Raw genomic sequence first — 25,742 nt, 5'->3', positions numbered from 1 at the left:
GAAGTCTTTTTAGAAAGTTTAGAAGTTGCTTGTTTTATTTGTTTTGTTTGTAAATGGAAGAGTATTTAAAACCAGAAGGCAGGCTTTCCTCTGGTCCTTTTTAAAAAGAAAATCCAACAATTTATTTACCAGTTTTTCTCAGAAGTGTGTTTTCTGAGAAACTGTAAAATGTGAACAAACTGCAAAATGTATTTGACAATGAAATTTTAATTAGCTAGAAATAGTGAACTTCAAGGATGTGACTATTTTATTGCTGTAAAGTACTGTGATTTATGACAGCTTCCCAGTAGGTTTCTTCCAGTGTCAAAAATTATAAGACCATTTTCATTTTGCTTAGTTCTTGAATTAAATATTTAAAGATAGACTTTTTCTTTCTCTTTCCCCGTGTCAAACCCATGTTACAGGAGAATAGAGACTAGTTTTTTTTTAAAAGTCTCTTCAGGTTTAATCCAGATGTTGCTTATGTTATATTTTTCTCTGACAGTCTAAAAAGATTATTTTTAAATTTTAATATCCAAACATAATACATAATGAACTCCTCCTGCACACCTGTGAAAAAAAGGCAAAACTTCAGAGCCCGTTTTTAAAAAGAGCTCATCCAAATGGCTATTCAATACATGAAAAGTTTCTGTATTCATCAGGAAAATGCAAATTTAAACCAACATTACATCAGGATATCTAAAACGGAAAAAAAAAAAGTTGACAAGGATCTAGAACAAAAGGAGTTATTCTAGATTCTAAAACAAGAACCTAAAGAATTGTTTTGGATTCTAGACAAGAACCTAAAACAAGAGGAAGCACACACTGCTGATGAGAGTATAGATTTTTACAACTACTTTGAAGAAAAACTAAGATCATGGCATCTGGTCCCATCACTTCATGGCAAATAGATGGGGAAGCAATGGAAACAGTAACACTTTTTTGGGGGGGAGCTCCAGAATCATTGCAGACAGTGACTGCAGCCGTGAAATGAAAAAACCCTTGCTCCTTGGAAGAAAAGCTATGGCCAGCCTAGACAGCATATTAAAAAGCAGAGACATTACTTTGCTGACAAAAGGTCCATCTAGTCGAAGTTGTGGTTCTTCCAGTAGTCATGTATGGATATGAGAGTTAGACTATAGAGAAAGTTGAGTGCCAAAGAATTGATGCTTTTGAACTGTGGTGCTGGAGAAGACTTCAGAGTCCCTTGGACTGCAACGAGACCCAACCAGTCCTTCCTAAAGGAAATCAGTCCTGAATATTCACTGGAAGGACTGATGCTGAAGCTGAAGCTCTGAAACTTTGGCCACTTGATGCGAAGAACTGACTCATTTAAAAAGACCCTGGTGCTGGGAAAGATTGAAGGTGGGAGGAGAAGGGGATGACAGAGGATGAGATGGTTAGATGGCATCACCAATTCAATGGACATGAGTTTGAGTAAACTCCAGGAGTTGGTGATGGACAGGGAAGCCTGGCATGCTGCAGTCCATGGGGGTCACAAAGAGTCAGACAAAACAACTAAACCTGAACTGTCTATGTGTGCAGTCAGGAAATTTACATTTGGTGTCATTTAAAGGGTTAAATGGGGAAAGTCTCACACAGACTGGGTTTGTAAGTGAATCTTCAAAAGAAAACTGCAAGATGTGAATAACAGAACTACCAGACTTTCCATAAGCTTTCAAAGTATTCATAAGCACTCAAAGACATATAAAACACTAACTTTCATGTCCTAAATATTTTATAGTGGTAACAGCTTATATATATATTACTGTAGTATATCAAAAGATATAAATGTACTCATACCAAGCACATTAATTTTTCCATATAGTTATTAATTAGTTCATGATACAAATTTAACGAGTTTTCTGTACTTTGGCTTTAATATCATTTTGCTTTAAAAGCATTTCTGTGCTTTAGAGGGTATGTGATTATTTGTTTTATTGGAAGAAAAATAAACATTTTAAAACAGCTTTTTCATCACTGTGGAATGTGGAAGTATCCAACAAAGTAAATAGAAGATAATAAATGTTAAGTTCCTTCTTTTTCTTTGCAAGAATACAAACATGATATATTCTCGACCGTGCTTTTCTTCTCTTCTCAGGTAAATCGCCCCCTCCTTCCAATCCTGCCAGTTCTGAATCATTAAAATGCATGTGTTTAGCTCTATTTTTGTATTCATTTATAACAGTTGTCTCCACTTGTTCAGTTGCTAAGTCATATCCAACTCTTTGCAACCCCATGGACTGTAGCATACTGGGCTCCTCTATCCTCCACTATCTCCCAGAGTTTGTTCAAATTCATGCCCATTCATATTTCTTCACCTTTACTCAATCTTAATGTTTTCATGTCAGCATACTACATTAGTTATCTATTGCTGTTATAAACAACCATATACTAAAAACTTAAAGCAACACCTATTAATACTTATCATTTCAGTTTATGCAGAACCAGAGTACGGGCAGGGTGTAGTTGGTTGTCTGCTCTGGGTATCACAAAGTCAGAAACCAAAATATCAGCAGACTGCCTCCTCACCCGGAGCTCAGAGTCCTCTTGTAGTTGTAGCACTGAGATCCTTTCTTTTTTGCTGGTTATTGGGAGGGAATCATTCTCAGCTCCTAGAGATCACCTTTGGGTCTCATTCCTGTGGCACTCCAAGAACATGGCAACTTACTTCTTCAGAGTCAATGAGAGAATCTTACTCTACTCTGCTATGATGGAGTCCAGTATAAAATGGAACATAATCGCAAGAGTGACTGTACCATCATCTTTGCCATATAATACAGCTAAGTCAAGGGAGTGGCTATCCCATCTTATTAACAGATCTTGGGTCCTACCTACACCCAAGGGTAGAGGATTATACAGAAATGTGGGTACCATATATATCCACATCATAAACACCAAGCCTTTGTTCATGATTCTTAATTGTGCTTCTTTTTTCCTTCTCAAATTGAATATAGACCATTCCATTGAAGTTAATGATACTCTCATTCTGGCAAGTTAACAATCTTATCTTTCTTTCAGTTAATATTAGTTTTATGAGACCTGTGCTTTTCTGTGACAGCAGCATTTTCATTCTCAATCTGCCACCTATTTTTTAATAAAATAAAAACACAATATAATTGTGCAAATATTGCCAAACAGATTCTGATGCCAAATTAACTGTAGATGAGCATGTGACCCTGCCTCATATTTATCATCAACCTATGAATGACAATCCTGAATTTTTTTAAATTACTGAATTAAAAAGTTACAGACCTATGCATTCTCAAGTTATTTTACTGTTGAAGAATGCTATAAACTCTCAGGAAATCCCTAGGCATCTGAAGATGTTGTTTTAATATTTTTAAAAATTTATTCTATTTTAATATTTCAAAGAAAAATAGTATATTGAAGATGTCTTTTCATTTCATTATATTTATACCTGTAGATCCTTAAAGGCTGCATATTATTCCATTGTAGATTTACCTGTTCCCCTCCTTAAGAACACTTAGTGTTTTTAGTTTTTGCCACTACCAACTTTTTGTTAAACATCTTCATACATACATATCTGTGTTCAATTGCTTGTGTTGATATATCTGTAGGACTGGTTCCTAGAAATAGAAACAAAGGTAGTTTACATTTCACACTTGATAGATACTGTTAAATAGCCTGATACTGTTAAATTTGTTCAGGATGTCTTTTTTTTCTATTTGAATTTTTAAATTTTTATGTTTCCTTAACCTCTCTTTTCTGTTGTAATTTCTAGCTTTTGTGTGATGCTTACAAAGGCCTTTCTCAATAAGATTAGGTCTTTATCTGGAATTTATTTTTGGATTTTTGAAATGAGATTTTTTTTTCAGTTGTCTCAACACCTTTTGTTGACTAGCCTACTCTTCCCATACTGATTTGAAAAGTGCTCTTTATCATCAGCTAAATGTCTGTGTTTTTTTCTGGATTCTTTTTCTGTCCCACAGATCTATTGTTATATTCCTATGTCAGTATCAAAGTGTTTTAATGATTATAGATTTTAATATATTTCTTTTACTGATGTAGCAAACTCTATATAATTAGTTAGTTCTTCCTTTTCAAATGTATTTGGCTTTTCACTCATACATTTACTTTTCCAAATGAACTATAGAAGCAAATCATCCCCCATTGCCAGCCAAAAACAAAAAAAATGTGTGTTGACATTTCATCTGGGATTATGATGAGTATATATGTTATTTGATGGAGAATTAACTTTCATACCCATTTCTAAGTTTTAGTTGTTTTAAACTGTATGTAAAAGGCAAGTTTTATATATTCTTTTGGGACTTATTTTTTTCACTTTAATATTATATAATTAATATCTTTCCATGTTGTTGTTGTGTTCTTTATATTTTTGACTACTGTATGACTTCTACATTATTGAATATGCCAAACGAATTTAGAGTTTAGATTGGGTTTGGTACTAGGGTTCCATCGTTTCATTGAAGTGTATTTGGTTTGTTAACTAAATTTTGCTGTCAGTATCAGTGCTACTATGAACATTCTTGAATGTATCTTATTCATTTGCAGCTGTTTCTTTTTGCTGTATTCCTAGGAGTGGAATTTTTGGGTCTTAGGTTGACTAATAATGCCAAACTATTTTCCACCAACAATGTGTATGAGAGATTCACATTATCCCTAATACTTGATATTGTCAGAATTTTAAATTTTAGTCTTGTAATGAAGATTAAGTATTTGGTTTGCAAAACCTGATTGCCAGTGATACTGAATAGTTTTTGGAGGTCTGTGGCTATATATGTTAATGCTTTGGTGAAATTATTTTTCTCTCTTGCTTATTTTTCTATTGAGTTGTTAGGATTTTTCTATTAATATGAAGTTCTCCACTGATCTCCCATAGCCTATTGGGCACCTACCAACCTGGGGAGTTCATCGTTCAGTGTCCTATTTTGGGGGGTTCTCAAGGCAAGAATATTGAAGTGGTTGCCATTCCCTTCTCCAGTGGACCACATTTTGTCAGAATTCTCCACCATGACCTGTCTATCTTGGGTGGCCCTACACGTCATGGCTCATAGTTTCATTGAGTTAGACAAGGCTGTGGTTCATGTGATCAGTTTGGTTAGTTTTCTGTGATTGTGGTTTTCATTATGTCTGCCCTCTGATAAGGATAAGGATAAAAGGCTTATTGGAAGCTTCCTGATGGGAGAGACTGGCTGAGGGGGAAACAGGGTGTTGTTCTGATGAGAATGATGGCCCATTCTCAGTAAATCTTTAATCCAATTTTCTGTTGATGGGCGGGGCTGTGTTCCCTCCTTGTTGTTTGACCTGAGGCCAAACTGTGGTGGAGGTAATTAAAATAATGGCAACCTCCTTCAAAAGTTCCCATGGACTGCAGCGCTCAGTGCCCCCGACCATGCAGCAGGCCACTGTCGACCCACACCTCCACTGGAGACTCCTGGACACTCACAGGCAAGTCTGGCAGTCTCTTGTGGGGTCACTGCTCCTTTCTCCTGCGTCCTGGTGCACACAAGGTTCTGCTTATGCCCTCAAAGAGTCTGTTTCCCCAGTCCGTCAAGGCTGTATATTCTCACCCTGCTTGTTTAACTTATATGCAGCGTACATCATGCAAAATGCCAGACTGGATGAAGCACAAGCTGGAATCAAGATTACTGGGAGAAATATGAATAACCTCAGATATGCAGATGACACCACCCTTATGGCAGAAAGTGAAGAAGAACTAGAGCCTCTTGATGAAAGTGAAAGAGGAGAGTGAAAAGGTTGGCTTAAAACTCAAAATTCAGAAAACTAAGATCATGGCATCTGGTCCCATCAATCATGGCAAATAGATGGGGAAACAATGGAAATGGTGAGAGACACTATTTTTCTGGGCTCCAAAATCACTGCAGATGGTGATTGCAGCTATGGAAAGAACCTAGCTTCTTGATAGAAAAGCTATCACCAACCTAGACAGCATATTAAAAAGCAGAGACATTACTTTACCAACAAAGATCCATCTGGTCAAAGCTATGGTTCTTCCAGTAGTCATGTACGGATGTAAGAGTTGGATTATAAAGAAAACTGAGCACCGAAGAATTGGTGGTGTTGGAGAAGACTCTTGAGAGTCCCTTGAACTGCAAGGACATCAGACCAGTCAGTATTAAAGGAAATCAGTCCTGAATATTCATTGGACTAATGCTAAAGCTGAAGCTCCAATACTTTGGCTACCTGATGTGGAGAACTGACTCTTTAGAAAAGACCCTGATGTTGGAAAAGATTGAAGGCGGAAGGAGAAGGGGATGACAGAGGATGAGATGGTTGGATGGCATCACCGACTCAATGGACATGAGTTTGAGTAAACTCCGGGAGTTGGTGATGGACAGGGAAGCCTGGAATACTGCAGTCCATGGGGTCGCAAAGAGTCAGACACAACTGAGCAACTGAACTGAACTGAACTGATTAAGAAGTTCTTCTTATGTTCTTGATGGTAACCCTTAACAGTTGTATGTATTGTGAATATATTCTCAAGTTGTAACGTGTCCTTTCACTTTCTTTTTTTAAGGTTATTGAATGGATAAAAGTCCATAATTTTGTGTAGACAACTTACCAATTAATATTGGTAAACACAAAGTTAATATTTTGTGTTTACAAAATTATTTCCTACCCCAGGGCCTCAAGATAATTTTTATTAGGAGTTTTAGATTTTTGTTCTTGACTTTTAAGCTCTTACTCAAAGAGGAGTTGGTTTTTATGTTATATACTTATGCTTTTTTCATATTAATAACTTTTACTTGCCATATTTATTGAATAGTCTTTCTTTTCCCTTGTAGATCTAACAGCACTCCTATCTATCATATGTAAAGTTTCATATTTTTTCTGCAAATGTCTTAAAATTTTTTATTAATCTTATCCCTAGATTATAGGTTTTTTTTTTTTTATGGAATCTTCTCTCCCTTTATTTTTCTAATTGGCAATTGCTGATATATAAAGAATTACATATTTTTATTTTCAGCATATATATATATCAAATATTGTATATTTATCTTTATCCTGATCATATTACTGAATCCTTATATTTTTTTCAATTTCAATTTATTGTCTTGTCCCCTGTTGCCATCCTCACTAAAGAATACATCCTATCTTCTGCATATACTTATCACTCGTTTCTTTCTTTCTGATATTTATATCCCTTATTGCTTGTCTTAACCACATTGTCTAGAACCTCTTACCAATAACAAATAGACTCTGGTGAGCCTACATCCTGTTAAAAAAAGTGCTGATTATAGATATCTTTATGTTAATCCTAACCTTAAAAGCATGTTTTTAATGTTTTATGTTTGTATATAACAGAACCACTGATTTCTATATATCTTCTTTTAAATTAAAGTTTTAGTCTATTCCAAATATTCTAAGATTACTTTCAGAAGGGGTATTGGATATTATCAGTTACCTCTCAGCATCTTTTGTTTTGATTATTTCTTTATTATCTTTATCTATCATAATAACATATTAAAGTATTTATTTCTCCCAGGTCACAGATATAAAGCCAGGAGGACTAAATTCAGTAGGTCATTGGTAATATAAATATTGTCCTTTCTAGCACTCTCAAAACCCCTTAGAATATTTAAGTATTTGTTACTCAACATACTGACCTCATGCTTATCCTTTTAGTATGCTTATCTAATTTTATTTAATAAAACATCACTAATGAATTTCCCAAGAGATTTAAAGTTTTGTTATTTTTAATTATCTATAGAAAAACCTGAGAATCTGTCTTCACAGTGACTAATAAATATATCACTGCTGTAACATGAGGATACATTTGAGGAAAAAAAGACAGTGACTTATTACCATAGATTCCACACCATAGCCAAGTGATGTTATCTTTCTCTGAACTATGAATGATTCTGTTATAAATGGCTATAGGACTTGGACAGACCTTTGACTGTATTACTGTTGTTGAATTAAGTTCTTTCTATAGCAGCTTCTGCTGCCACAAACCTCGTGATCTTTTCAGCATAAGAGACTTTAATAAAACAGAGAAAACCAGAAGAGAGAGATTTGTGTTTGTAACTTTGTAATGTTTTTCTTAAAAATAGCCTGCAAATTGTACAAGCTTTCAGCCCCTCTACCCGCCCTAAGTCTGCCACTGGGTGGAAGCCAAGAGTGGGGGAGAGGGGTTGTTCTCTCCAGAGTTTCCTTATTCCTTGCCTAGTTTGCTGGCAGTCTTTGACATTCCTTGGCTTGTAGAAGCATTACCTGGTCTCTGCCTTCATCTTCATATGGTGTTATCTCTGTGTGCATGCCTCTGTATCCTAATTTCTCAAATTTATAAGGATATCAACAATCTTGGATTAAGCTGCACTGTAATGATCTCCTATTAACCAGGTACATCAGCAGCAGCTGTATTCCGAATATGGTCCTGTCCTAAGATACTGGCAGTTAAGCCATCATGAATTTTGGGGAGACACAATTCAAACCATGGCCTTGTCCTCCCCTCCCTCTACCTGCCTTTCTGCAGCAGTGCTCCTGCCTCAGCTCTCTCAGTTCAGTTCAGTCGCTGTGTTCCGTCAGACTCTTTGTGAACCCATGGACTGCGGCAAACCAAGCTTCCCTTGTCCATCACCAACTCCCAGAGCTTCCTCAGACTCATGTCCATCGAGTATCGATTGGATTGCCATCCAACCATCTCATCCTCTGTCGTCCCCTTCTCCTTCCGCCTTCAATCTTTCCAACATCAGGGTCTTTTCCAAGGAGTCAATTCTCCACATCAGGTAGCCAAAGTATTGGAGCTTCAGCTTTAGCATTAGTCCTTCCAATGAATATTCAGGACTGATTTCCTTTAATACTGACTGGTTTGATGTCCTTGGGGTACAAGGGACTCTCAAGTCTTCTCCAACACCACAGTTCAAAAGCATCTATTCTTCAGCACTCAGCTTTCGTTATGGTCCAACTCTCATATCCATACATGACTACTGGAAAAACAATTGCTTTGACTAGATAGACCTTTGTTGGCAAAATGTCTCTGCTTTTCAATATGCTGTCTAGGTTGGTCATAGCTTTTGTTCCAAGGAGCAAGGGTCTTTTCATGGCTGTAGTCACCATCTGCAGTGAATTTGGAGCCCAAGAAAATAAAGTTTCTCACTGTTCCCATTGTTTCTCTATCTATTAGCCATGGAGTGATGGGACTGGATGCCATGATCTTCATTTTTTGAATGTTGAGTTTTAAGCCAGCTTTTTCACTCTCCTCTTTCACCTTCATCAACAGGCTTTTATTGCCTCTGCTTTCTGCAATAAGGGTGGTGTCATCTGCATATCTGAGGTTATTGTTATTTCTCTTGGCAGTCTTGATTCCAACTTGTGCTTCATCCAGCTTGGCATTTCACATGATGTACTCTGCATATAAGTTAAATAAGTAGGGTGACAATATACAGCCTTGATGTATTCCTTTCCCAATTTGGAATCAGTCCATTGTTCCATGTCTGGTTCTAACTGTTACTTCTTGACCTGCCTACAGATTTCTCAAGAGACAGTAGTAGTAGATGTTTTTCTGGAACTCTCTTGCTTTCTCTGTGATCCAATCGATGTTGGCAATTTGATCTCTGGTTCCTCTGCCTTTTCTAAATTCAGCTCTCTAACCTGGAATGAATGACTACTCAGACACACCCAGTCTTTATAAATGATTCTTTTGGTGCTTATTTGTTAGTGAAGGGACGGGTGATAGATAAACAGGGGAAGTACCCCTTTCTAGACCAGCACTGACATTTTGGAAGATAATCTTGAATCCTTTTTGCCCTACCTAACCCACTCCACTGTTCTTGCCTGGAAAATCCCGTGGACAGAGGAGGCTGGCAGGCTACAGTTCATGCGGTTGCAAAAAGTTGGACAGACTGAACAACTGAGCATAGAGACTGAGATCATCAGGTAGCAGAGAGAGGCCATCTCCTAATAGCCCTGAGGAGGCATCTGGCTCCAGTTATATTGCGGTTTCTTTGAAATATAGAGATACTCAATCCACTTTGACTTTATTTTAAATGTGTGTGTCAGGGGTTGCAATAGGAATATCTTACTCAATGTTTGTTTTCCAAGAGAGGGAGGGGAAGAACCATAACAGTCTGTGTACAAACTTAAGTAGAGTAGTAGATTATTCAGGCAATTATAACCTAAAATGCCTTCAAATAATAAAGCACTATCCTCTTACCCTTATTTGGGTTGTACTTTTTTTTTTTTTTTAATGTACTCTTCATTAGGGATCAGCTGCTTAGTTTAGATGAGAAAGACATTGAAGATACTTAGTCTCCTTAAATCTGGGTAATAAAGGTGGACCATCAGAGAAGCATATAAATCAGGAGCTTTTTGGGAACAGTTTTTTTTTCCTGATTCATCTTTAGATGCCTCAATTTTATGTGTTCCATTTTTGTATGAATGACCTCCCAGGTAGATAATAGTAAAGAAGTTCTGCCTTTTAAACTTAAGATCAAATGGAGCAATTTTTGCATATCTCTTGAACTGTTTTATTCCAGTTCATTCTTACAGTAAAGCCCAATTTGCAACATATTCAAATATTAACCAAAGGAAAATAAAGAGTTGATTGCAGTATTTGTTTTCTGGGCATGTCTTTGTGTGGAGTTTTTTTAACAATCCAAGTGAAAATAAATCTATTGAAATTTTTTGATAGTTGTGGTTTTTAGTGCCAAAAAAGATGTGAAACCACTTGATTTTTTTGAGTTGTAATAATATATACACTCAATTATCATAATCATTAGGTATCCATAATCATTAGTACCCATTAATTTTTTATTAAGTACCACATGTCCAAAGTTAGGTTTTCTCTTAAGTCCACCAAATACTTTTCTTTTTCTCCTAGCATGTTACATTCCCTAACTTAAAAAAATTACTTAATATGATGGATAAAAATTGACATGGTTTCCATTGTAAAAGTAGCAGTAGCAAATCTGTCAAGCACAGCATCAAACAGCCTCATTAAAATGCCTGTAGGGTCAAATACCCATGTCACATATCCTGATCAGGCCTGGAAAAATATTTTCAAGTATTCATTAGTTTAACAGTTTTGCTTCCCACTTAGTAACTGCTCACCTTTCAAACCTTTCCCAAAATATCTAAACATTTTATAGGAAAAACCTCTAATATGGAATGTAGTTAGGAGGGTCAGCTCTAGGATAGGAATATCTAACTCCTGGCACCTCCCACCTCCAACCCTTTATTGACTGTGTGACTTCATCAGTTCTGTCAATCTCTGTTATTGTTGTTTAGTCACTAAGTTGCACCTGACTCCTCATGACCCCATGTGACTGCAGCATGCCAGGCTTCCCCCATCCTTCACTGTCTCCTGGAGTTTGCTCAAATCCATGTCCATTGCGTCAGTGATGCTGCCTAACCATCGCATCCTCTGCTGCCCCCTTTTTTTGCCTTCAGTCTTTCCCAGCATTAGTCAAAGTGCAGTGAAAGTCGCAAAGTCTCAAGAAGGCAACCCCATGGACTGTAGCCCACCAGGCTCCTCAGTCCATGGAGTTCTCCAGGCAAGAATACTGGAGTGAGTTGCCATTTCCTTCTCTAGGGGATCTTCCCAACCCAGTGATCAAACCTGCATCCCAGTATCAGTCTTTTCCAATGATTTGGCTTTTTGCATCAAGTGGCCAAAGTATTGGAGCTTCAGCTTTTCAGCATTAGTCCTTCCAGTGAATATTCAGGGTTGATTTCCTTTAGGATTGACTGATTTGATCTTCTTGCTTGCTCTCAACCTTCTAGTTTTCCCTAAACCTTAGTTTCCCCAGATGTAAAATGGGGGGAAATAGTACTACCACACAGGGTTGTTATGAGGAATAAATGAGATTAAAACTCTGTTGACTGAAAAAAATGCACAATATGAGAATTGTGAGTTAAGTTTTATTGGGGGGCCAAATGAGGACTATAGCATGTCAGTTAGCTCTGAGTAGAGTAACTGTGCTGAAGACGTTGTGTTGGGGGGCAGGGGAGGAGGGGTAGAGTAAGTGTATCTGTTAAGAATTCTAGTATTTTTTTAGATATGAGAAGATACAAAAATTTGGGCTCATAAAATCATCTCCTAAAAATAACTATCTGAAGTCCTGTCCCACACATTTTTCCCCCAGCACAGAGTGCCTCATTCCTGATCTCCAGCCTGAACTTCTTTCAGGGTGTGTTGAAGGTCAGCAGCTTGAAGTGACTAGTGATTTAAGTCTTGTAGAAGCAGATGGCAAATGCCAGTTTCCAGTTAGCATATGCAAAGTACTTCATGTACTACCTTCAGTACCTTTTAAGCACACAATACATTTGATCTTTTATTGTCCATGATACAAATGTTCAAACTATTGCTGGTTCTAGAGATGTTACAGAAGATATATTCACTTTACTTGCGTAGCTCGATAATCTTAGATATTTGGTTTATCCCATCTGTCTACCCACTCATTCAATAAATATTGAGGGTTTATTTGCTTGATATTAAGTACTAAATAATAGACTCCAGGAATTGCTTTGAGTACAATTAATTGTAAAGTTTAACTTTTTATTTTAAAGAAAATTAATTTAAGAATAATTATATGTTAGCTGCTTTCTGGATCTTTTTGAGAAAGATCTTTCTGTTCATTAACTACAGTTGTCACTTTATTTACATTTTTTCCTTAAAATAATAGCTTTGGTATTTAAGGAATCTAATTATATTAATTCTATATAGTCATCAACCTCCTCAAACAAAATCTGCCGTTAGTCTTTGACACATTACTTTTAAGCTTCTGTTTTATAATAGTGTTACTACCTTTATTTAAAAAACTGCTTTACATTTTGACACTAGTTTTCACTGGAGGATATTACCTGTTTTAAATAATCATACAATAGGAATGCCTCTTATAATGTTAACATCCATATTTCTCTGTGACTTCACATTTGAAAAGTGCTGCTTTCTAAATCCAAATGAATGAAAATTCAGCTTAGCTTCATTATTTCTTTGGCTTTAATCATAACATAATGTTTCTGACAAGTGAAAGCAGTGCTTGAGTGCATTCATTGATATATAACTTGTAATATGTAAGTGATTTGAGGAACATATATACATATGTATGTGTAATATGGTACTATTTAAATGTGTTGAACTGCAGATTTTGTAAAATTCAGCTCTGTTCCCTTATAGAAAAACATCTCATCAAAATAAAAGGAAAAGTTATGGTTTGACATTCACTTTATTTATTTTTTTTTTTTTAAATTTTTATTAGTTGGAGGCTAATTACTTTGCATCATTACAGTAGTTTTTGTTATACATTGATATGAATTAGCCATGGATTTACATGTATTCCCCATCCCAGTCCCCCCTCCCACCTCCCTCTCCACCCGATCCCTCTGGGTCTTCCCAGTGCACCAGGCCCGAGCACTTGTCTCATGTACCCAACCTGAGCTGGTTATCCGTTTCACCCTAGATAATATACATGTTTCAATGCTGTTCTCCTGAAACATCCCACCCTCGCCTTCTCCCAGAGTCCACAAGTCTGTTCCATACATCTGAGTCTCTTTTTCTGTTTTGCATATAGGGTTATCGTTACCATCTTTCTAAAGTCCATATATATGTGTTAGTATACTGTAATGGTCTTTATCTTTCTGGGTTACTTCGCTCTGTATAATGGGCTCCAGTTTCATCCATCTCATTAGAACTGATGACATTCACTTTAGAGGAAAAAGGTTGTACATATCCAAAAGAATGTCAGGATGGAAATGCAGTCACTTTACTTATCCGTTAGCTACCTTTTTTGAAAATTAGTCATTTCTACTTCTAGTCCTTTTTCACAACAGTATATTGAATGTTAATAAATTCAGTAGTAATCATTTAAAAATACAACAGACATTATTTTAATATGATGTAGACTCTTTGAATTAATTATATTTGCAGTCAGTACTTATGATTTCTCAGTCACCATTGCTTAAAGTCAGTTTATTTCTCAAATAAAAGACTTTGTATGATACTGAAATATAATATAGTAGATTTTGCACCTAGAGGCAAATTTAATTTTATCCTTAAAATATCAACCAATATCAGTTTTAAATTTTCTGATTTTGATAGTTGTTCTGGATTATATAAGAGAATGTCCTTTGTTCTAGAAAATATACCCCTGAAGCCATTGGCCATAAAGGGCATAATGCCTCCAAGTATCCAAATAGTTTAGAAAAATGTCTATATAAAATAACAGTGTACACAGAAAGAATGGTTAAGCAAAGGTAACAAAATGTAAACAGTTGGTGAATCTAGATAAAAGGTATATAAGGGTAGGTGTACTCCACTTGCACCTTTTTTGTAAGTTTTAAACTACATCAAAATGTAAAAACTACCCCCCCCCAAAAAAAGACTACCAACTTTGCCAACTTTAATTATCAATTTATAGAAAGATCTATTTTCATGTATTACTTCCTTTGCTCATTCTCTTTTCCTGTGTATAAGAACAGTAGAGGAGGGGAGAAGAGACTGATTCTGCAGTGTTTGTTTCTTCAAGAAGGATGGAAACCCTAGAAGAGTTAGAAGGAAAGCATGGCGCCTGTGAAATTAGAAAATAGTCCCTCTTCTGCTGTACGATTTTAGAAATTCTGGTGTAGAAAGAGCAGATTATATGATGCATCTTAATTTGGATAGCTTTTAAAATATTGATTGATTGATTTTTGGCTCTGCTGGGTCTTTTTCGTTGAATGTGCTCTAGTTGTGGCGAGCAGAGGCTATGCTGTGGTCACGGGCTTAGTTGTTCTGAGGTGTATGGGATCTTCTCAGAACAGGGACTGAACCTGTGTTCCCTGCATTGGCAGGAGGATTCTTAACCACTGGACCCCCAGGCAAGTCGTGGATATCCTTTTAAGGTGTAAATGTTCCCAGACATGAACTTGTAGGAGAATGTTCATGAAAGCATTATTTATAATTAAAAAAAATGGAAAGAACCCAAATGGCTGTCAGTGGAATACTCTCCAGCCATTGAAAACAACTAAGTAGTGACCCAGGCTGCAGCATGAGCACAGTAAATGAAAATCGGGCACAAAAGCCACATAGTATATGAATTCATTTATATGAAATGTCCACAATAGGAAAGTTCATAAAAATGAAATATAGATAAGTTAGTTGCCTTAGGGGCTGAGAGGTTAGAAAGAATGGAAGTGAAAGTCGCTCAGTTGTGTCTGACTCTTTGTGACCCCATGGACTATATTCTCCAGGCCAGAATACTGGAGTGGGTAGCCTTTCCCTTTTCCAGGGGATCTTCCCAAAATAGGGATCGAACCCAGGTCTCCCACATTGCAGGTGGATTCTTTACCAGCTGAGCCACAAGGGAAGCCCAAAATACTGGAGTGGGTAGCCTATCCCTTTTCCCGGGGATCTTCCCAACCCAGGGATCACACCTAGATCTCCCTCATTGCCAGCGGATTCTTTACCAGCTGAGCTATCAGGAAAACCCAGAAAGAATGGAGAATAACTGCTAATGGACACAAGATTTCTTTTTGAGATGAGGAAATGTTCTGGAGTTAAGTTGTGATGGCTATACAACTTTGTGAAGATATTTAAAACCACTTTTAGAAGATGAATTTTATGGTATGTGACTTTTATTTCAGTAAAGCTCTTATGTAAACGAAAGTAAGGCCTAATGAACTACTCCTGCCTCAAAGTCTTTCCATCTAAAAAAGAACAAGAGCCAAAGACCCTATAACCTTATATGATCTGGTTTCCTATTATTTCACAGACCTTGTCTTCTTTTATGAAGATGAGGGTCATTCCAATCTACTTGCACTGATCTCCTGACTATTGTTACTTCTAGGCCTTTTTTTTTTTTTTTTTTTTTTTTTGGTTTTTCCCTCTTCCTGGAAACCTAACAACCTTTACTCAAAATTGAGTCTCTCAGAGGTGCCCTCCTTGGCTGCCTCTAAAATTTAGACCTCTCAAATATTACCTATTGCTGTTCTTTGCTTTACTATTCTCCTTGGCTCTATTCACTATCTAACACAATATATATTTTACTTTTTAATCTTATGTATTGTTTATCTCTTCCTCCCAGAACATAAACTCCATGAGGGCAGAGATTTTGCCTCTTTCATTCACTACTGAATCCTAGGGCTTAGAACAGTGCTTGGCACTTACTTATCACTAATGTTGTCAAATAGGTGCATCTGAAAGTATAAGAGTAGGCAACTATAAGGGAAATCAGGAATGTTAAGTAATTGAAGAGAGAGCTACATGTTTTATACTCTTTGTTTGAATAAAAATTGTTTCCTATAGGACTTTGAGACTAAGAAAATGAAGAAATAACTTGTGTTCAGTGTCTTGAAAGTAAAATAAAAAGACAGTCATTCAGTTCTTAAAATGAAAATAAAACTTTTTTGACCAAGACAAATAATTCTTTTATTTATTTTTCAATCATAGGGGCCTGGTAGACAACTACACATGTATTAGTTACTTTGAAAATATTGACTGAATTGACAGTGTAGACCTAAATCAGGAGCCAGTAAACTATAGCTTACAGCTTGTTTTTTCTTTTTCTTTTGGTAAGTAAAGTTATATTGGAATACAGCCATGCCCTTTCATCAACATATTGTCTGTAACTGCTTTTTTCTCTAATAGGCTTCCCAGGTGGCACTAGTGGTAAAGAACCCATCTGCCAATGCAGGAGACGTAAGAGACACAGGTTCGATCCCTGCATCAGGAAGATCCCCTGGAGGAGGGCATGGCAACCCACTCCAGTATTCTTGCCTGGAGAATCCCATGGACAGAGGAGTTTGGCAGGCTGCAGTCCATAGGGTTGCACAGTCAGACACGATTGAAGAGACTTATCATGCGCTTATGCACAGTAGAGTTCAAATAGCTCTGAAAAAGACTGTATAGCCCACAAAGCCTAAAATGTTTACTGTCTGGCGCTCTATGGGAGAGGTTAGCTAACTCCTGCCTAAATTAGTCCCTGTAGGATATGGATTAGTGTAGTAGGGAACCTTGGCCAAATATTGAGAAGTTTAAATTTCATTTCTCTGATTACCTTTGTTACCTTGAACAAGTTTTATGATCTTTGGTTTTCTCATCTGTGAAACGAAGATAATATGCATCTTACATTGTCATTTAAGAATTTTAAATGAGGTATTATATGTAAAACACTTAGTGAAGTGCCCAGAAAATACTTCAGTAAGTTATAACCTGGTGAGCAGCACATGCATGCACAGATGTGCGTGTGTGGGCACACACACAAACATACACACAGAAACATAAATGCCCTCAAGTAGCAATTCTTTCAGCCACATTTTCCAGATACTTTCACTGTTATCAGGAAAATAAGGAATAAAGTTAACAAATGTTGATTAATGTTCATTAAAGTCCTTAGTACACTTCAGGCACATAATAAAACACCAAATTCTACAGGATTTGGTCATTTGTTGAAAAGACTGTAATCAGGCATTATTTCTTAACTCTGAGCCCAACTTACAGTATTTCAAAGTCTTTGGCTCATATTTTAGGAAAATGTACAGTCCACTATAGAATTGTTACACTGTCAGGTAAATTTCTTTGCTTTATCTGGAAGGAAAATTTTACATAAGGAGGACTGATTCAAATTATGTTTCTATTGTAAGCAAAGAAAAACAGCGTGATGCCCTATATATTATGAGAAAATTTCAACCTAGAACTTTTTCTTAGGTGCCTCATATGCTAATTCTGTTTACAGAAGGTGAGTTTATAGTATTGGATTATTTTTATGATGACTTTCTGTCTGTACAGCCTTTTCTTTGGTAAATACATAAAAGAACTTTTTCCTTAACTAGATTCTGTTTCGGCTGTTGATTTGGAGACTAGTAGTATAGAACCTTACATCAGGAACATATCGGATTCTTTTGATTTAATCTATCTTTAGTATACAGGATCACAGTATTACTTTCAGTAATATATCATACAATGAACATTTACTAATCATTCACTATATATAGGCATTAAAATTTTTTAATTAGTAGAACACACTTTTTGCCTTCTAAAGGTATAGCGGAGGAAATAACTACCTAAGCAAAATATTTCAGTAAAGTACTAGTAGTAACAGTGCCCGTGTGGATGAGAAAGCTATTAACTCTGCCTTAAACTGTCAGGGGAGACCTGGAGAGGTGATATTTGAGCTGAGCCTCAGTGGATTAGTTTGATGTCAAGTATGTATGGTTGAATGATACCTCACAGGAAGTATGAAACTCAACAAAAATTTTTGAGCACCTGCTGTGTGCCAGATAATGATTGTGTTAGAGATACAAAGAACAAAGCAGGTAGACTTTTTTTCCTGCTTTTGTTAGATTACTGTAAGTAATGAAGAGGCATTGGAGAGATGTAAACAGTACAGCATGGCTGAGCCAAGGAGAGTCTGAGGGCCACTCGCTACCAAGAAAAAAAAAGTAAGAGCCGTATCTCACCAGAGAGTTTGAACTTGATGCTCTCGGCCAATGATTTCAACCTGGGAGCTCCAGAAATACTGGTGTGTTATTAAGTTACTACAAAGGAACTATCAATCCATGCTTAGATGCTAAGCAAGCAAGACATTTCAATAAAAAAAGTCTTTTATATGTATTTATTACTATTTTTCAATTTTATGTAGTTATTTTGAGTAACAAAATATAGATTTGTTTAAACGTTATGAATTCCTGTTACCCTCCCTCCCCCTTTTTTATGTTTTCTATTTTCTTAATCAATTGGTGCTACTGCTAAAACAGCTTTTAAGTCACTGTCTGTCAAAATGACTAATTTTAAAAAGAGATCCTGAAATATCCAGCCTGAGATCTCCTGCCAAAGTGGAAGCTGTTGAAACTTTCAGAGCAGCCAACCAAAACTTCAGTAAATATTAAGTGAACCCTTCAGTGCCAGGCACTGCTCTAGCTGCCAGGGTTACAAAGCTGTGTCCTCAGGGAACTTACAAAGTGAATAAGAGTCCAGATGAAGAATAATGAAGTGAAGGTGGGGAAAAGGGTATGGATTCAGAGTATATTGAGATAGTAATCTTTAAGCAGTAAGAATGCTCTCTTAAGGCAGATTGCTGGAATAGAAAGAAAGAGTGGATTGTGGGGAACAGAGCTAATGTTTTGCTAATGCAGGGGAAAGCTCTGAGTGATTTTTTTTTTTCACAGTAACAAACCCAATCAATCTCCAGAGAACAGGGATATTAGTGATTTATGGGTCTCTCAGAATACATCTTCTGCTTGATTTTTCTCTGCCTATTAATAAGGTATAAGCCTGTGAAATAATCCTAAATCAAACCATGTAGATTTGTAATGTAAATCACATTTAAAAAATCCATCTGGCTCTGACTCCTTTGCAATGACATTGTAAGTGTGACGGGAGTTGAAGGACAGTAGTTTGCTCCGTTCACGGGTCTCTGAATCTTTAGCCCAACAAGCTCACTTCTCTTACTTCTTTCAGGTTTCAGCCTTCTTTCCTTAACACACACACACACACACACACACACACACCCTTTTCTTTCTGGCTAAGAAAGACAAAGCTATTGACTACAAGCCCAGAGTTGCCCCCAAGTTCCGACCACCAGCTCAAATTCTAACGAAGTGGACTTGTAATATCCTTAATGTTGCTGTTGGCAGTCAGATACAGATTCCATTATTGTCGATCAATGCAGTCGCCATGCGAGGTGGGGGGAGGGCTGGAGGAGGAGCAGAAGAAAGGAGGGATGAGAGCTTCCTATTCACAGATTTATCAACCTGCCTTTGCTTGCAGGAAATCTTCGTCAAGGGGGCTGGGATGCTGTTGAAACAGCCATAGCAGGAAAGGGTTAGGGGGCTGCAGTTCTCTCGGCAGACTGAAAGGGGATTTGAAAACCTTTCTTCTCAGAACAAAACAAAATGCTGAATTTGTGCCTTTGCCTTTGTTTTTGTTTGATGATATGATTTACTTAACTGATGAGCTATTGTGCTGTCCGGTTATCTAAGCTGTCTCAGTGTAGGAACCTGTTTCTTTTTCTTCGAGAATCTTTGTTCTTTATTTTCCTTTTTGCTCTCTCCTGACATTGAACACAAATCATCATTCAGTTTTATGCTGGCTTTTCTTTCAGGCTCAAGCTCAGCACCAGGAGACTGAGGGACAGACCTTTCTTTCCTTCTCTTCTATCACCCTCTTTTAACCCTCTCTATTTCCTTCCCCCTCCCCCCGTTGTGTTAGATTGGTGTCACAGACACAGAATTCAGAGTGGAGGGAGGATCACAATTTCTCTCTCATTATTACCGCCTAGCCAGCAATTTAGGTGTTAGACCCCCAAGAATTTAGTCTCTGTATCTTTCTTTTCCCGCTCCATCATTCAGTAATTGTGCTCTGTATGGAAAAGTTTTCTGGCTGGAGAATGAGTCTCCTTTCCCCCGGTGATGTGGCCGAGTGGCTGGATAGTAGCACGGAAGAGGAGAAGAGCCTTCTGTCATTTCTGGGTACGGTAGGGCTCTGCTTGTTCTTTTAACCCTTTGTTGTCTGAACTTCTCTTACTTTGGGGAGCATGATGCCCCCCCACCCCTAAATTGTCTAAAATCCACTTTTGTATTTTTAAAAGGGGGAAGAGGAATTAACAGAATTTGTTTAAGTTGTTTGCTTTTCAAGTTTTGTTTATGTCTGTAGAAATAGTGCCACCAACATTGGCTACGAGAAATAAGAGACAGTTTGCTTGGCTTTAACAAAGAGTGCCAGCTCCATGCGAAGCTTACCATGTCATCTGGTCAGCTGTTTGTGGTATTTAGAGAACTTATACTAGCCAAAATATATTGTTGTTTTACTATACCTTTCAATACAGAGATGATGAGGCTTGCCTTATGAGCGTGGGAGTAGGCTTTGTGTGCAAGAAAAGCCAACATGTGAATTGAGAAGTAGCTTTTATGCAAGGTTTAAAATATTTGTCATGTTCATATATAAGATTTCTACTGAGTATGTAAAAGAGAACACAAGGACCAACTATTACTTTAACTTTCCATTTATGGGTGCTTTCTAATAAATTTCTAAGTAAAGTAATTATTGGTTATGGTATTATTGATATAATAAATTCCTAGGAGAGTTAGGTTATTGCACTTAGATATCTTAAATTAATAGTAGAGCTTGATATTTATAAAAATCATATTTGTGAATACTTTGTGAGATTAATAATTACCTTCAAATTTATCTTTTTTAATAAATTTGATTAATTTCATAATGTTTCCCTAAATACTAGTATACCTTTATTATAAAGGGTAACAATTTATGGTGTTCTAATTTATTCCTCATGAGTATTCTCTGTGACCTGTGAAAAGTCTTCTGCCATTCCAAAAGATATCTGTATCTTATTTTACTTTCTTTTGCTATATTTAGCATAAGTTTCTACTTTATTAACTCAATTAGGTTTTCAACTTTAACATTCCACAAATGATTTCTTTTTTTATGCAGTTTAGATGTAAAGAATCATCTTAATCTTTTTTTTTTTAATTCTACAAAGACTCGGTACATATATTTAGATATTAATCCTATTCTTAATTTGTTTATCATAGCCTCACTTATCTTGGGCATTGGGGTGACTTTAAGAAATGCATGTATCTCTTGACTCCTCATTTCTCTGAAGCCGCTCTAAATCTACTTGCTTCACATTCCCTTCCCCCACACCCATAGAGAAATAGCAGTGAAGAAAAGCAAATATCAATATTCCTGAGTAAAACCAACCACTTAGACCCTACTGCATTGTGGTCAGGGAAAGTAGTCATCACCAAAGATCTTTCCTTTGCTCTTGCATGATATTTTTATGAATTCTGATTATCAATCCTCGAGATTAATTTCTTTTTTTTTTTTTTTGCCATTTCCCTCCTATGCCTAAAAAGAATTTGACCGAATAAATAGAGATAGCAAATAAAAAATACTATAGTTTGTGCCCCCTCCCATCCTACCCCACCCCACCCCACTCCCATTCTTCTTTAACCACAGATGGTGATGATAAAGACAAAGGATATTAGGACATGTTTAGAAGAAAAGTACAAATTCCTACAAACTATCCACCTAGTGGAAGGAAACCTCCTAGGCATATATAATAGATGAAACACGGGTAAATCAGAGTCATGATTCTGCTCAAGGCCTGTAACAAGAAGTTAGTTACTGAGTAGATAGGTATCCCGTACTCTACTGTGGCAGGGCTGAGCCCTGGGTGACAGCAAGTCTTAGGTTAGGGACTGAAGCTCAGTCCTGACCACGGGTAGCAAACACTTCCATCTGTGGATAAATAGGCACTTATTAAAGTGGGAGCAAACTGTCTTTGATATAGCTTGGAATAACTTGCAGCGAGTCATTTGCTAATGTCTTTACCATTAATGAGAATGTGCCTCTCCCAGTGAAGATGCCAAGAGAAAGCAATCTACCTTATGGTGAATCTAGGATAAGTGGAACTGAAAGGGACATTGAATCAGATAACCAATGCAACTGTCTTTCTTTACCTAAGGAATTTTATGGCAGATTTCCCTCTAGGAGAGGAGATGAAAGAAACGCACTCATTGCTGGTCAGGCTTCGTTCACTACTTCATCTCTGCACAATAGCCACTCAACTGATGTTCAGGCCTTCCTATTAATTTAGTGCACTGCTTGTTTGATAAAACTGCATGAAACTGTGCCCTCTTCATTAGCCTATTTAAAAATTCCATGGCTCCCTCATCACCTGTCAGATAAAACTCCTTACTTTAGAACGTATTCTGGCCCTTCCACCTCACATCCTAGTATTCCTTTTTGCATTGCTAATCAGAGATAGGGAGGACCCTTCATTCTACCAAACTGATTAATTTTCTCTGGGACAAACCTTGCCCTTTCCAATCTTTGCATATGCTGTTTCTTCTATTAATATCATCTGTGTTCCTTCATCCAAACTGAACTTTCCAAACCCTACCCCTGTTTCAAATCTTGCTAATAAACAAAATACTGTGTTAGGTACTGTGGCTGGATACAAAGAAGTAGAAGATAGAACTGCTGAGAAGCATAGACTTTGGTTGGGGAGAAAACATGAACTATGTACAATTAAGTGAGAAAGAATTAATAACTCAAGACAACAATGGAGAAAATAAAATAAGGCAGTGCCTGATTGTAAGATAATTTATCCAGGCAAAAATTGCTTTGAGCCTTTGAAGAATAGAGACATCATTTTTGACTAGTAATACTGAAGATCAACTTATAGAGATAGGTTTTAATCTCAATCTTCAAAGATAAAATGTATTTTATGGAAATGGTGGAGTTTGCTGTATGAAGGGAGTGTCATGAGGAATATTAAATTATATTCATGTCTAAAGAGTAAACTGATTTGAAAGGAATGGAAAGTTCATTTGAAGAAGTGTTGAGAAATAATACTTGAAGGATATTTGGTGGCTCACTGTTTAGGATCTTTCATGACAAGCTAATTAGTGACTACGTTAATACTGAAAGCGATTGAGAAGAATTAAGATTCTTGAGCAAGAAAAAGATATGGTCAAGATCGTTTTTTTAGGAAGACATATCTGAAAGTGTCACATTGGGGGAATAACCTTGAAGTAGTTAAACCTCTTTGAAAGCTATGACAGTAGTCCAGATATGAAATAAGTGCTTCTATTTTAACATTTAACTCTCCATGTTATAATTAGATGTTTCCTTATTTATTATTAATCTAGACTGTGAATGCCTTCATATCAGGGGCTCAATTCTCTGTCTTTTCAGTACCCAGGTACACTTCAGGTACATATGAATATTTGCACAGCTCAGATGAATAATTGAGATGAAAAGACAGAGAGATTACAAAGGATCGATCAGAATTTATGACTGATCTGAGGAATGAATCAAAGACTGTTTTTGAAGTTGGAAGGTTGGTGGTACTACTACTAAGAACAGAGAAGTTGGAAAAGGGAGTCAGTTTTTAAGGGGAAAGAGTGATTTCTATTTAGATATATTGAGTTTGAGGGGACTGGTATACATCTGGATAGAAATAATTCTGATGATTGGAAATGAAGTCACAAGTGGAGCATGGTTTTTGGGAGCCACCCTAGAGAAGAAAGATTGTTGAAACATGTGTAGGTGATCTACTATTGAGAGACTGTTGAGAAAAAGTAGAGAGCAGGAACTGAATCTTGAAGTATGCCAAAGATGGGGGTAGGGTAGGTAGAAAAAGAGGAGATACAGAACAGTCCTAATGGTAGGGGGAAAGCCAGCCAGGATGGTGTGTGATTGCAAGTGGCTCAGTGGTAAAGAATACATGGGTTCAATCCCTGGGTCGGGAAGATCCCCTGGAGAAGGAAATGGCAACCCCCACTCCAGTTTCTTACCTGAGAAACGCCATGGACAGAGGAGCCTGGCAAGCTACAGTCCATGGGGTCACAAAAGAGTCAGACATGATTTTAGAGACTAAGCAACAACAAAAAAACCAAAAGCAAGATAGAAAAGGTCAACAGTGTGATCAGTAGTGTCATTGGTTATAAAACCCAAGAAAAGTCAGAAAATACACTGGATTGGACTATTAGGAGACTTTTAATAACCTGTGAAGGTATCAGTGCTTTTTCATTCATTAGAACTGAGGGAGAAGAAGTCAGATTTTATAATATTGAGAAAGACAGAAGATGGTTAGACAGTGAGTTCAATTCAGTCGCTCAGTTGTGTCCGACTCTTTGCAACCCCATGGACTGCAGTACACCAGGCTTCCCTGTCCATCACCAACTCCTAGAGCTTGCTCAAAAGCATGTTCATTGAGTTGGTGTTGCCATCCAACTATCTCATCCTCTGTTGTTCCCTTCTCCTCCTGCCTTCAATCTTTCCAGTGAGTCAGTTCTTCGCATCAGGTGGCCTAAGTATTGGAGTTTCAGCTAACATCAGTCCTTCCAATGAATATTCAGGACTGATTTCCTTTAGGGTTGACTGGTTGGATCTTCTTGCAGTCCGGAAGACTCGACAGTGAGAGCCACAGGTTAAGTCTGTTGTCTGGAGAAACCTGTGACTGACACAAAGAAAAAGGTGCCTGTCTTTTAAAATTAGGGAGACTTTTGCATCTTCTTAGATAGAGGAGAGAGCAAGATACTGAACTTAGAAGTATCTGTTGAAACAAACATTTTAAACTAAACAGCTGAATTCTCTCTCTGGAGGGAAAGGAAATTCCCAGGAAGAGAACAAAAGATAACAACTAAAATCCAGGTAGTGAATTGCCCTGGGGGTATTTGCCTGACTCAGAATTCCTGAAAGTTAAGTTTTAATGGTCACAAGATAGGATATAGGTTTAGGGACTGAAGTGAGGAATTAGAACTGAAAGCCCCACCCCATTGTCCCTCATAGGAGTTCCTTGAAGAGTGAACATGGAAATTTAAAAATCTGCTCACAGACAAAAATTTGACAGATCTTATTTATCTTAGTCTGGACTGTTGAGGGAGGAGGACAAAAATCCCCTGGGAATTCATAACCACTGTTGTGATAAGGTAAAACTAAAATAGTGGACAGTAGTAGTTTTGTCAGAGATAGGAAGGGGTGATTGAAATTAAAGTATTTTAAGATCTTTGAATTATTCAAGAGAAGGTGAGAAATCAGGACTAGCTCTAGGTTTAGGTACACATGTTAAAATGTTAATGACAACTATTAAAAGAATAAAAATAGTGTATAGCTTCAAAAGCTGTAGAGGGGGAAATGAACTTTAAAAACTTGGTCATTCTGAGAAATAGAAAATCAAGCAAAAAACATAGAAATAAAAAAAAAAAACAGAAATACAGTAACTAAAAAAATAAGGTGGTAAAAATGAAATCCAGCTATATCAGAAAACACAATATATGAAAATGTTAAGAGTAAGATATGTTAGATTCAG

The 25,742-nt window shown here is 37.0% G+C and overlaps 1 protein-coding gene across 8 annotated transcripts in view; it reads left to right on the top strand.

Annotated features, from left to right (window-relative positions):
* RASAL2 (RAS protein activator like 2) overlaps window positions 1-25,742 on the top strand; it is a 389,739-nt gene that overhangs the window by 249,104 nt on the left and 114,893 nt on the right. Inside the window, exon 1 of one of the 8 annotated variants that reach the window (XM_070474031.1) lies at window positions 20,182-20,373. The exons of the other annotated variants lie outside the window; for them this stretch is intronic. Coding sequence (XP_070330132.1) covers window positions 20,268-20,373 — 106 coding nt within the window. The 5' untranslated portion in view covers window positions 20,182-20,267. Of the gene's footprint in view, window positions 1-20,181; window positions 20,374-25,742 lie in introns of those variants that run through there. 8 annotated transcript variants of the gene reach the window in all.

This window comes from Odocoileus virginianus, chromosome 11 (genome assembly GCF_023699985.2).
Source record: "Odocoileus virginianus isolate 20LAN1187 ecotype Illinois chromosome 11, Ovbor_1.2, whole genome shotgun sequence".
NCBI lineage: Eukaryota > Metazoa > Chordata > Mammalia > Artiodactyla > Cervidae > Odocoileus > Odocoileus virginianus.
The sequence above is the reverse complement of the archived record's forward strand: the minus strand, read 5'-3'. Positions and strand labels throughout refer to the sequence as shown.